The sequence below is a fragment of the Lactuca saligna genome, chromosome 4 (genome assembly GCF_052625555.1).
Source record: "Lactuca saligna cultivar CGN05327 chromosome 4, ASM5262555v1, whole genome shotgun sequence".
NCBI lineage: Eukaryota > Viridiplantae > Streptophyta > Magnoliopsida > Asterales > Asteraceae > Lactuca > Lactuca saligna.
Window position 1 is genome coordinate 317,734,087 of NC_136420.1, and position 13,002 is coordinate 317,747,088.

Sequence of the window (13,002 nt, forward strand, 5' to 3'; positions counted from 1 at the left end):
ATTGTTTCACCATGCAGACTGGGGAAGCAAGAAAAGGTTGGGTCAGGAGGCAAAACGTTCCAGTTTCTAAGAATTTGAATGTTGTGATAACGAAAGATGAGCTAAATGTAGTTCAAAGGAGATTACAAATGTTTGAAGAACATGATATAAAAGTGGAGAAAACCAAGGAAATAAGAAATATCCTAGAGTCTTTTATCTATGACACTCGTACCAAGGTACATGTTTCTTTTAAAAGTTGTTGACATTTTAGATTTTGGTTATATGGATTGCATACAAACTGACCTTTTATTTGTAATTTAGTTTCAGAGTTCTTATCGTAGTGTCACTACAGATTCAGAGGCGGAAGAAATTATTAAAAGGCTGCAAGGAACAGAAGACTGGCTATACGAAGATGGTGATGATGAATCTGAACAAGTCTATATTGGAAAACTCGAAGATCTCAAAAAGGTTTATAAGTAATCTAACGCAACTCTTAAACTGTGAACTTCCTTGTGAATTAACGCTTGCATGAATCATATGATGTTTTTTCATGTAGTTGTTACATCCAATTGAAAATCGATACAAGGATGAAACAGCTAGAAAAGAAGTAACGAAAGCTCTGCATACTTGTATTCAAGAAAACCGTTTTCCTGCAGATTCACTACCCCCTAGCCACAAAAAAGAGGTATAATCTTTGTTTTCTTATCACATTTAATATGGTTACCTTTCTCATGCTTTCAAATAATTATCACTCATTTTGTCAGGTGATTGATAAATGTACTCAATCTGAGTGGTGGCTGACTAATCTTTCTAAGCTTCAGGATTCATTGGCCAAGAACGCGACCCCCAGTTATTGCTCGAGTGCCATTAGTGGAATTATGCAAGCCTTTAGAAGGTTAGTTTCTACAGTTTGCTATGTACTTATGTGAATCCAGTCATTAAAGGTCAAGTTAAATTTTATTCGATTAACTTGAAATGTGTTAGTATATAGTTTTATTTCTTTTTGAATCAGTATATTCAGTAGGAACATACTACTTTTCTTATGTTAATGTACCTTAGTGCTATAAATAGGAGCTTAGCTTTTTATTTTCCGTAAGACTCACATTGAGTGTAGAGAATATTTTTTACTCTAACAATAATAAATAGAAATCGAACCTGATTATGTAGTTTTTGTTATTCTAAAGATAGTGTAACTTTGCTTATTGCGTATAGTGGATTGCATGTATTTTAAAAATTGCAAATCATTGCTGACTACTTTATTATGTAAATTTCATCAGTAGGTACAAGGCCATAATGAGATCGAAACCTTCACTCCCAAAGTGCAATGAATCTGTGGACTCTGATCGTAAGCGTGATCCTGATGGTATGCTAACTGATTGTTGATGTGGGTCTTTTTGGATTGGTGGGATCAAACACACAATCTTCTAGTTAATTTTCTTTCATGATTTCTGTTTTTGGAGTTACAATGCTTATGTTTGTTTTTGGGAATTCATATATGTATTAGACATATAGCCAGGCTTGTGAAAACACTTTGGTTAAGTGATATGAAAAATGCACACTCGTTAGCATTTCTGATTAATCATTCATCTTCTACTGGATACTTGATCATGAGAACAGACCTTCTTTATAGGGCCAATCTAAAAAATGACAAAAATGGGAGGGTTGTTATAGCTAGCAATAATTTAAACATTTGACAAATAGGACTAATCATTTTGCAGAAGGATCTTTGCCTTTCATGTTTTATGGGAAATCTGTCCATTACAAAGGCCATTGTAAATATAAATGACCGAAATGGGAGGGATATAGCAACATAAAACTCTTTTAAACATTTCTCAATGAATGAGTATGGAGACAAGTTTCGTAACATATATCTTTCATGCCTGCTTGTTTCAAGCTAACCGTGTAGCATTTGTGGTGGATATAATATAAATCAATGGCATTGTTTGGCCTATTTCATTTTAGCTTTGAACTAGGATCCGCCATGCATTGCGGTGATTGGCAGAGTTAGAAATTTTAATACGGAGATACAAACATTGTCGGTATATATTATATGTAGTTATCCGATATCAGACATTAAAAACATGCTATAATCTCTTTAGTTGAGGGTACAATAATACGAAGAATGTCTACAAATAATATTATATATATATATATATATATATATATATATATATATATATATATATATATATATATATATATATATATATATAACAATTTTTTTTTGGATACTATAGTATCCCAACGCCTGGCTTTAAATAAAGTAACACTTTCAATAGCAATAAAAACTTAGGACGGACAAGTTGTCAAACCTATTTATTCATGTCTAATATAAAAAAATATATGGTGATTCCTTTATGACCTAATATTCACTTAATTGATTTTGACAATTATTTGTAACCTAACATTACTAAGTTGAGGGGTGGTAGTTGAAGGAAAATTAGATTATATATATACTATGGGGGTAAATACAAATGTTTATAAAATGAGGGGGTTGAATGTGTCATTTTGCAAAGTAGAGGAGTAGAAAATGTGGGTGTATAAGAAAATTAGATAATATATATTACGGGGGAAACACAAAAGCTTAGAAAATAAATGGGTGAAAGTAATATTTTAAAAAGTTCAAAGTTGAGGCAGTGTAAGTGACATTTTACACAACATAGGTGAACAATATCATTTTACAAACTAGAGGGGTTGAAAATGCAGATATAAATATCGAAGGTGGTGGCATACATGTAAAACCATATATAACTTGAGCATGGATAATGAAATAGTTGTTTTCATTGTCGTGACAACGTCACAGTCATGGATTTCTGATGGATATGTTTTGACATTCTTTGACCACATTACCGACAAATTTATGATGGAAACCTTTACTGACGGAGTTCCAATGAACACTTTTAGCGATGGATTATCGATAAACACTTCCATGGAATTCCGATGATGATCATTTACGACGTTTGACATGGTTGGCAATGTCAATGACTAATATGCTTAACAAATATCGAAGGTGGTGGCATACATGAAAAATCATATATAGCTTGAACATGGGTAATGGAATAGTTGTTTTCATTGTCGTTCGTGACAACGTCACAGTCATGGATTTCTGATGGATATGTTTTGACCTTCTTTGACCACATTACCGACAAATTTATGATAGAAACCTTTACTGACGGAGTTCCAACGAACACTTTTAGCGATGCATTATCGATAAACACTTCCATGGAATTCCAACGATGATCATTTACGACGTTTGACATGGTTGGCAACGTCAATGACTAATATTACCGACAGATTTATGAAGATTTTGTTAACATTTCATAGTTTTTTCCGTTACTAAAATGAAGTTTTAGTTATTAAAAGTTTTTTTTTTAAATCCAATTTTTTCCCCTAAAAATGCAGAAAATACCAATATGTTACATGTATAATAATACAAGCATTTAGTCCAACACAACTGATTAAATATATAATAAAAAGTGTCCAAATACAATCTATATTTCAAATACATTACAAGCAAATATCAAATACCGTTACCACGTGTTTTGGAAGATAAAACTAAGAACTATTTGGCGGATCATCGGGTGGATTGTTTTGGTTGAAAAATGCCGCCAATTGTGCTATAAGTAAGGATTGCCTTCAAAGACTTTCACTTCCAGATAGGCTTGTCTTTGTTGCATCCAAATGTTTTCTTTGCCTTTGTTCCATTTCCAATTCCATTTGTGCATGGTTTTCTCTTTTAAAAACATGGTAAGACAAAAAAATGTAGTTTGTACATCTACTTAACCTTAAACTATTATAACAATGTACTTTAGTTTATTATAAAAAGATTGTAACATCTCAAAAATAATAATTAAATGTTTCATTTTTAATCGTCAAATTCACACGATATTTGTTCCAAAATCACTCGTAGTAAAATGTATCACAATCATTGGAATTAAATAAAAATCATCAGTACGAAAAATCATCAAGGGATGTTGTGCAGTCAAGCCAGACCCTTCTCTTTGGAACTTGAAGTACCTAAAAATGTTTAAACCACAAAACCAGCTGTAAGCATAAAGCTTAGTGAGTTCCCAAAATTCCGCATATCATACATATCAGTGGGCCCAACCCTAGGGGTGTATTTCAACCCTATGTGAAAGCTATGATTCAACCATAGTCTTATAGTCACTTCCATATTACAACCCAACCATAACCTTTATGTCATGATCCAACCATGGTCTTTCATGCAAGTCACAAAGACAAACAAGTGTTGTGATCCAACCACAGTATCACGTATAATCTCACATACATGTGTTGTGATCTAACTACAATTTTATGTTGTGATCCAACCATAGTCTTTCAAATAGTTATTGTGATCCAACCACAGTCTTTCATGCAAAAGTCACAGAGACAATATAACAACCTACATAGTATAGTAAGAAGACTCACATGTCTCATGAACTTAGATAAGCCACAAGTTGATGCCTTGAAATAGGTACTGCTACAATTCACCTATCGAATCAAATAAGGTCCAACCTTAGTCTATACTCCAGAGCTAGCAATTTGACCAAAAGTCAACCTTGGTCAACAAGTAAACGGTCAACATCTCCCACATCGTGACCAACCCTTGGTCACGCCGTGGGGAAAACAAACTTAGCCTAATCATAAACTCAATCATGATCCAACTAGATCACGATTCGCACTACCATTTTGTCGTGATGATCAGGCCATCACGTCATGTCACATTCAGTCCAAAATACCCAAGAAACCCCCCAGACGTCACGTCGTGATAAAGAGGCTGTTACGTCGTGAAATTAGGCTTTCCACAACTTAATGGATTCGACACTCCAACCATTAAGCCATCCAATCATTCCTTCCAGAAGGCTTCCTAACGTCCAAAACAACCTAAAGATCGATGTTTTTCATCCATGCATGGCCATTGTAAGTCTAAAGCTCAAGTTAGGTAAAAAATGGAGAGACAAAACCAAGAATCTCATGCATGGGTTCAATACACTAGCAAACTTCATATCCAAATCATATAACATTCAAAGGACCTCAAGGATCCATAAAGTTGGCAAGTTTATGGAATCCTATCATTTCAACTTGCTCAAACTTGAAGATAAAGGGACAAAAACTTAGATCTAACATCCTAGAAAAATAAAGTTTGGATCTTGAACACTTACAAAGGTCCAAATGTGCCAAAATGAAGTCCCACAACTTGTCAAGATGCTCATAACACTACCCAATCCTTCTTTTTCCTTTAAAAGCAACCAAAAGCACCAAGATGAGCTAAAAAATGGAGGAGAGAGATTAGGGTTTCTTCAAGGGGGTTAATAGGTGATGAAGGATGAGGGTGAAGGAAACCATATCCCCTAACTTCCTTTAAATAGGGTCCAAGTCCATAAATTAGGGTTTGTCCTTGATTAGGTGTCATATTGTGACCATCATAGTATCATATCGTGACACTTAAATGAGACTCGCGTCTCTTGCGACCATGGTACCGTCATGACAGTCCCTCCCCCATGTCATGACCCACTCAAAAATCATATTTTACTTAAAATTCCATACATCGATGATCCGTATGTTACAAAGATGTTATCAGTTTAATCCATAATAAAAACATATTATACTATTTTTATCTAGTATAGTAATGTATTTATAATAACAACATACTATATTTTTTATCCATAGTAACAATCAATTTAATCTATAATAAAAATATACTTCAATTTATTATAAGACCATATTATCAATTTAATCTTCAATAACAACAAAAGATACTTTATGTCCATTATAGCAATGAACTTATAATAACAACATACTTTGAGTTTTTTTTATCCATTGTAACAATCAATTTAAACCATAATAACAGCATGTTATACTTTATATCCATATATCAATTTAATCCATAGAAACAATATATTATACTTTTTTTCCATTATAGCAATATAATCGTAATAACATATTTAAGTTTTTATCCATTATATAGAAATCAATATAAGCCATAATAAAAACATATTATACTTTTATCCATTATTATGATGTAATTTACTTTATTTTGTGTGTTTAGTCCTTAACTCAGTTTTTGACTCCGACAGTCCCTATGATATGTTTTTGTTATGTCATTAATCATTGCAGTGACTTAAAAAGACTATTTTACGCTAATATATTTCTTTTTAAATTTTTGGTAGATTATATATTATTTTTTAAGCTTTTAAAAAAACTAAGTCATACCCACCCCTACGTCCTAGCTAAAGTGAACCATGTATTCTCTCTCCTACTCTCTCTCTCTCTCTCTCTCTCTCTCTCTCTCTCTAAACACTAAATCACCAAACATTAAGGTTGTCACCATCTATTATCGAACTATCGTCGCCTTATGAAACCGAACTGCCTTAGTTGCTGATCCACACCTTCCATCCACCACTACTCAATGTTCGCACCATACGTCACCGCTCCATTTCTGCACCATGAACCATGACTCGATTTCTGCTAGATATGTTTCCCACAATATCAATCTCCACCGGAAAAAACAAAGGTTTCAGATTTCCACCATAAACAAACGAAGGTTTCAGATCTCCAACGATGGGTGAAAAAACTTAATTTTTTGACCACTATGTTGGTGTCTCTAAATGCATAGATGTATTTTAGTTGACGGTTTTCAGGAAACAAAGAGCGAATGGTAATCTCTAGTAGGGTTTTTCTATGTGCCTTTTAGAACGAAGAAATGGTGGGTCGTGGTGATACCGAAATCTATAATATGTGGAAAATGTAGAAGGGTTGTGTCGAAATCTAAAGTAGGTGGTGATGGGATTTTTTATGTCAAAATCTTCTTGATTTAAAACGAATAAAAACTGTTCTCATGTGTTTTTCAACCTAGATAACAAGTCATTGATCTAATGGTGCTTGATTTGGGTCGGATTCTGATGTTTGTCATCGACTCTCTTCTTCGGCGATGTTATTACATGCACAAATTCACCAACCTTGCTTTGTTGATGTTCTTTTGGGTGTAGAAGAGTGCATGCATATATGAAAGTCAAATAGAATGTGATGTGAAAGGGAGGAAGGGTTTGCAACAATGGTTGGGTTGACATGAGAGAGTTAGGTGTTGTTTGATTTTCTGAAGCAAAAATTCATGAAGTCTGTGGACCACCTCTGCAACCCTCTGCAGTAGAAGAGGTAGACCAAACGGCTGCAGACTATAATAAGAAGCGTGTTTGTTTTTTTAACATCTGCATACTGCTGCAGATATTAAAAAAATTAAAATAAACTAATTTTATAAACCGAAAATAGCTTTTTAATACGTAAAATTTAATAATGTATAACATTTCGGTAAAAATTAATGATATTTCAGTAAAAAAGAATGATATTTCAACAAAAAAAATAAAGATATTTTCAGTAAAAAATAATGATATTTCATCAAGAAATTATCATTATTGAATATAAAAAAAATAAAAAAAAATTCAATAAGAATAAACGAAAAAAAGGAAAAAAAAATGTGAAATAAAATTTTAATAGTATTATAATCAAAATTTCAGCAATAAAAAAAGAAGAAGAAGAGGTTGGAAGAGGTTGGAAGAGGCAGTACAAGTGCTGCGCCAAACAGAGCACGCGCAGAGGTTTTTGACTCAGAAGACTTCTAAAAAACAAACAGTTGCGAGATGAAAAGTGTTGCACATGTGCTGCGCCGCGCAGCAGTAAGAGGTTTGAAGAGGTTTTTTTCAAAAAACAAACAGCACCTTAGTAGTGGTAGTAGTGACAGTGGCGGGTATTAGTCATCGTCCAACACAAGAGAGTGATAAGAGACGGTGGCAATGATGCAGTAGGCGAAAAGGGATGCGTTTCATCTATGGGAATGATCGTGGGATATTAAATTGGTTTTTTATTTTTAAGTAATAATATAAGTTATTGAAAAGAATTAAAAATTTAATAAAAATATTACTAAGGGAAAAATAGTCAATTTATATTGTTTAGGGACCAAACTTGAAACAAACACAAAATATAGATATGACCTAAGTTAAAAGAAATAGTTACGGACCAAGTACACAAACTACCCCATACCACAAGGATCATTTGTATAATTTACCCTAAAACTGTTAAAATTAACTTGATCATTTAGCAATCATGATGGAGCATTCTGACAGAGCATTGCGGTGAAGCATCGTGTCAGATTATTCTAACAAAGTATTCCAACAGAGCATTGTGGCTGAGAATTCTAACAAATCATTATTGAAGAACATTGTATCAGAGCATTATGATAGAGCTTTCTGATGGAGCTTTGTATTGGGGCTTTCTGACAGAGCATTTGAAAGAATTGGTAATCTAGAAAGTGTTGGGGGTGTCCTTAAAAGTGGAGGGACATCCGTAAAAGTATTGGTGTTCACTCAGATTTATGGAGTCCCTCTCAAGTGAAGTTTCATGGTGGATGTCAATACTTTGCATCCTTTATTAATGACTACTCAAGGATGGTTTAGGTGTATTTTATGAATAAAAGAGACAAATATGAAGTGTTTGTGCGATTCATGGATGGAAGACTATGGTTGAAAAATAGACTAGGAAACAAGTTAAGTCACTCAGAATAGAAATTGGTTAGATTTCTACACTTCTTTTGGAAACTTCTATAAAATAGAAGATATAACGACACATCACATTATACAACACACACCACAACAGAATGTAGTGGTAGAACAAATGAAGCAAACAATGATGCAACATTCTCGGTGCATGCGACTATCTGCCTATTTATCACAACAATTATTGGCATAAGTAGTCAACTTTGCTTGTTATCTGATACATCGATCGATCGCCATCAACCACTATTGATTATAAGACTCCTCAAGAGGTGTGGTCTGGAAACCCTCTTATTGATTTAATTTATGAATATTTCGATGTCATGCTTATGCCCATGTAAATGATGGTAAACTGGATCTAAGGTCAATGAAGTGCATATTTTTATGATATGAAACTGGAGTGAAAGGTCATCGATTGTGGTGTACAAAAGAAGGAAAAGCTCCAAAATTTCTTATTAGCATATATGTGACCCTTGATGAATATATGTAGCCAAAGAGGAGGTGGTACAAATGTTGTAGGGGAATGATCAGGGTGCTAGCAAGAAGGTGGAGTTTATAACACAAACCCCAAATAGAGTTGTGATAAATTAGGAACACCTAGACACATGGAACAACATAGGCGTGAGGAATCTCATGAACAACCCATTAAAGAAGAGCCTTGTGATGCTGATGCTGAGAGATGTGACTTGAAGGTGCTACTGAAGAATGAGTTTGTGATGAAGGATTTGGGAGCTAGAAATAAGATATTAAGTATGGAGATTTATAGGGATATAAGAGTAGGATAATTATACATTTCTCATTACATTGAGGAAGTCTCGCAGTCATTCTATTTTGATCTGTCCAAGCCTGATGGTACTCCTTTAGCAGTTCAAAGTAATAAGTGAAATTTTCATTGGGAAGCATTCAAGTGGATCATGAGACACTTGAAGGAAACATTTGATGTTTTTGTTGTGTATGGTGCTAATGTACAACATACTGACTTGGTTAGATATGTATACTCGAACTATGAAGGTGATCTACTGAAAAGAAGATCAATGGTGTATTGTCATGTTTTGAAGGTGGAGAAACCTATCATGTTCTGGTATAGATTTTGCATTTAAAGTATTGGTATCAAGGATAATCCAATAAAAAGGTTGACAAGGTCGTTGCATACAAAGAAGTTCAAACTTTGCTTGGACTTGGTAGATGTTCACAAGAGTTAAGTCCCTGCAAGGCAAAATGGGAGGATGGGAAAGAAAGTTTTTGGTTTCTGGAGTCATTCAGAGTATTCTAAATTCAAGGTGGAGATTTTTAAATGTGATTTGAGCATAGTGATGAAGCATTATGGAAGAGAATTATGACAAGGTATTGTGATGTAGAATTGTAGCAGAGCATTATGGCAAAGAATTATGACAGAGCATTATGGCAAAGGTTTCTGACAGAACTTTCTAACGAAGCTATCTGGCATAGCTTTCTAACGAAGCATTCTGGCAGAACCCAGAGCGTCCGAAAGAGATTTCTGGTGGAGCCTTTCTGAAAAATAGTTTGAACGAGTTGATGTTCCTAAAAGTATTGATGTTCCTAAAAGTGCTACGATGTCACTGAAAGAATTGGGATGTCTCTAAACGTGTTGGGGTTTCCCTAAAAGTGTAGCTTATGTCTAAATGTGCTCTCTTTGATGCAAAGTTGTTCTCCAAATTCAATGGTTGAAGATTCTAGAAGAAAGTACATTGCCATTTGTGATTTTTTAACACATTTATGGACATATGAATTCATGGGCTTGGCCTATTATGGTTTTAGTTTTCATCCCTTGTCTATAAATAGGAACGTTTGTCAGTCATTTATTTGTATCTTGATTCCTTAGTGAGTAGGTCGAATCTCTACTGAATTGTACTTGTAAATTATGTGTTGAGAACTCTTGAATATGAATACTCCCTCTTACCTATAGACATTGGTCATCTTGATCGAACCACATAAATACTTTGTCTTTGTATGTGTGTATGGTTTCGTGAGTTATCCTAACAACAACATATTATACTTTTTAGCCAATATAGAAATATACTTCAAATAAAAACACACTTTGAGTTTTATAACCCTTATAGCAATCAATTTAATCCATAATAACAACATATTATAATTTTTATCCATTATAATAATGTACTTTATTAAAAGAACGTGTTATCAATTTAATCCATAAAAAACATACCTCCCCCTTTATATGGACGACATTATCTTAACCACTTATTCCAATATTGATTGTAATGAGACCTTCATTGGTTGTCAAACTAGAGACCATCCATACCGTATTGATCCTTGCCATCTCACATCATTGTCCAGTTCATCAACTTGATGTAAAAAACACGTTTTACATGGTTAACTAAATGGGACTTTTTATATGCATCAATCTCTGGGTTTCCATGACCCGCAACACCCATACTCTATTTTCCATCTTTAGAAGTCTCTCTATGGCTCAATAAATGTCGAAGAGTATGTCCCATTGCTTCGCCTCTTTTATAAGTAACAACTGATTTGTTCATAACAATCTGATTAGTTTTTTGTTTATTTTCTAGAAGAGATCTCATATGGATTACTTGCATTATGTTGACGACATTAATTTAACAGCTTCCTCTAGAGAGCTGCTTCACCACATTTTTTATTTCTTGGGCAGGAAATTTGCTATGACAGATCCTTGAGACTTATCGTACTTCTTGGGTAGCTCTGTCACCGAAAATTCCCATGGAATGTTCTTCTCTTAGAAGTACGCCCATGAGATACTTAAAATGTCAAATATGGCTATTTGTAACCATTTTCATACTCCCAATGACATGCAATCAAAGCTTCATGAAGTAGGAACACTAGTTTCAAACTCGACCTTGTACTGTAACATGGTTGATAGCGTGTAATAATTGGCTTTTACCCGATCGCGTCTCTCTTTTTTTGTTCAACAAATATGACTCTATGTGTATCATCCTCAAGAACCTCACCTATATACACTTAAATGCATCTTACGATATGTGTGTGGGACTTGATATAGGAGATATCCCTCATCACATCTCTCTACTAGCAACTACATCACGTCTCTGTACTAGCAACTACCATGGTCATTAATGATAGTATCATATCCTAGTCCTCTAAGCAACAACCTATTGTCTCCATATCCAGTGTCAAGGCAGATTATAGAAGATTCATGAATGTATTAATTGAAACCTGTTAGCTTCACAATCTTCTGTGTGAACTATGCAATCCTCTTGCCAAAGCCACCATTGTTCACTACAATATTTCCAACTCCATGTATACCTCCAATAACTAGGTTCATCATCAATGAACTAAATATATTGAGATTGACATTTGTGACATCCCTAATTTTCACGGCTAGAAAAGACCTATTAGTTTATGCTTATTTAAAAATCAGAGTATCCTTTTTGAAGAATAATATTGCGAAATTTGTTCCCAAAAAACATGATAATGATATTATCATAACATTTCTAAAGAAATGTATTTTATTTATATTAAATCATTGAGATTCCATCGTCAATACATAAATATAAGTATAACAAAATATTACAAGCCTTACAATAATTAAACTAGTGGCCTAATACTCCTTGAATCTCTCAGCATAATATATCCCTGATATCGTTACATGTGATACAATAAACTGAGTTGGTCATGTTGGGAAACATGGTGAGTACATAAGAATTTCAATCAGACAATATTATAACATATATATATATATATATATATATATATATATATATATATATATATATATATATATATATATATGAACTCACAAGATACAATTTCACCTCATATAAGCAATTTACCCCACCCTGTCGATCCTCACAACAACACGATCCATACTTTCAGATCTAAAATGAACGGCTTTACCTAATCCATACTCCCTGATCAGGTATGAACAAATATGTCTAATCCATGCTCTCGGATAAATAGCAAATGACTATGCCTACTCTATACTCTCGGACTAGGGACGGATGACTATGTCTAATCCATACTCACAAATCAAAGACAAATTTTAGAGTTCTACCCTCCGTTTATATCTCAATCGTACTATTAAGGAGATACTATCTGATATTCATCTTAATTAATATAAGTTTATTTTGTAAGTCCTAAATCATCATATATTATCAGATATGTTCTTAACACATATTTCAGGCAATAGAAAATATCTCACACATAACCCTTTAACAAATATGTAATACTTTAATTAATAATTGTATTAAAAATCATGTTCATGAAAGAGACTATGCACTCAATTGTTAAAGTGACGACTTGAAAATCGGACAGTGTTTCGCTCCTAGCAACGGTCTTTTCCTTCGACGTAACCTAGTATTATTATAACTAGTCTTAGTCTAATATTTCTTGCGACTAATTCAAAGTCTAGATTCATCATTAATTCAAAGTCTACTTCAAGATCTATCAAGTAAGGATCAGCCAGACAGGACGGTTGGGAGGTAGGATCATTTCGGCATATAGCCTT

The 13,002-nt window shown here is 33.7% G+C and overlaps 1 protein-coding gene across 1 annotated transcript; it reads left to right on the forward strand.

Annotated features, from left to right (window-relative positions):
- The first annotated feature begins 219 nt into the window (after nt 1-219).
- LOC145040890 (heat shock 70 kDa protein 16-like) lies at nt 220-1,362 on the forward strand. Its single transcript, XM_078988777.1, has 5 exons — nt 220-234; nt 301-447; nt 536-664; nt 744-874; nt 1,260-1,362. Exons 1-5 carry the CDS (start codon nt 220-222, stop codon nt 1,360-1,362), a joined length of 525 nt encoding a protein of 174 aa, XP_078844903.1.
- The last annotated feature ends 11,640 nt before the right edge of the window (nt 1,363-13,002 follow it).

Bases quoted from the DNA above. Each gene is read 5' to 3' on its own strand.
- LOC145040890 (XM_078988777.1), top strand. The intron at 448-535 runs GTTTATAAGTAA...TTTTTCATGTAG, and splicing joins AACTCGAAGATCTCAAAAAG to TTGTTACATCCAATTGAAAA. The intron at 875-1,259 runs GTTAGTTTCTAC...TTTCATCAGTAG, and splicing joins ATTATGCAAGCCTTTAGAAG to GTACAAGGCCATAATGAGAT.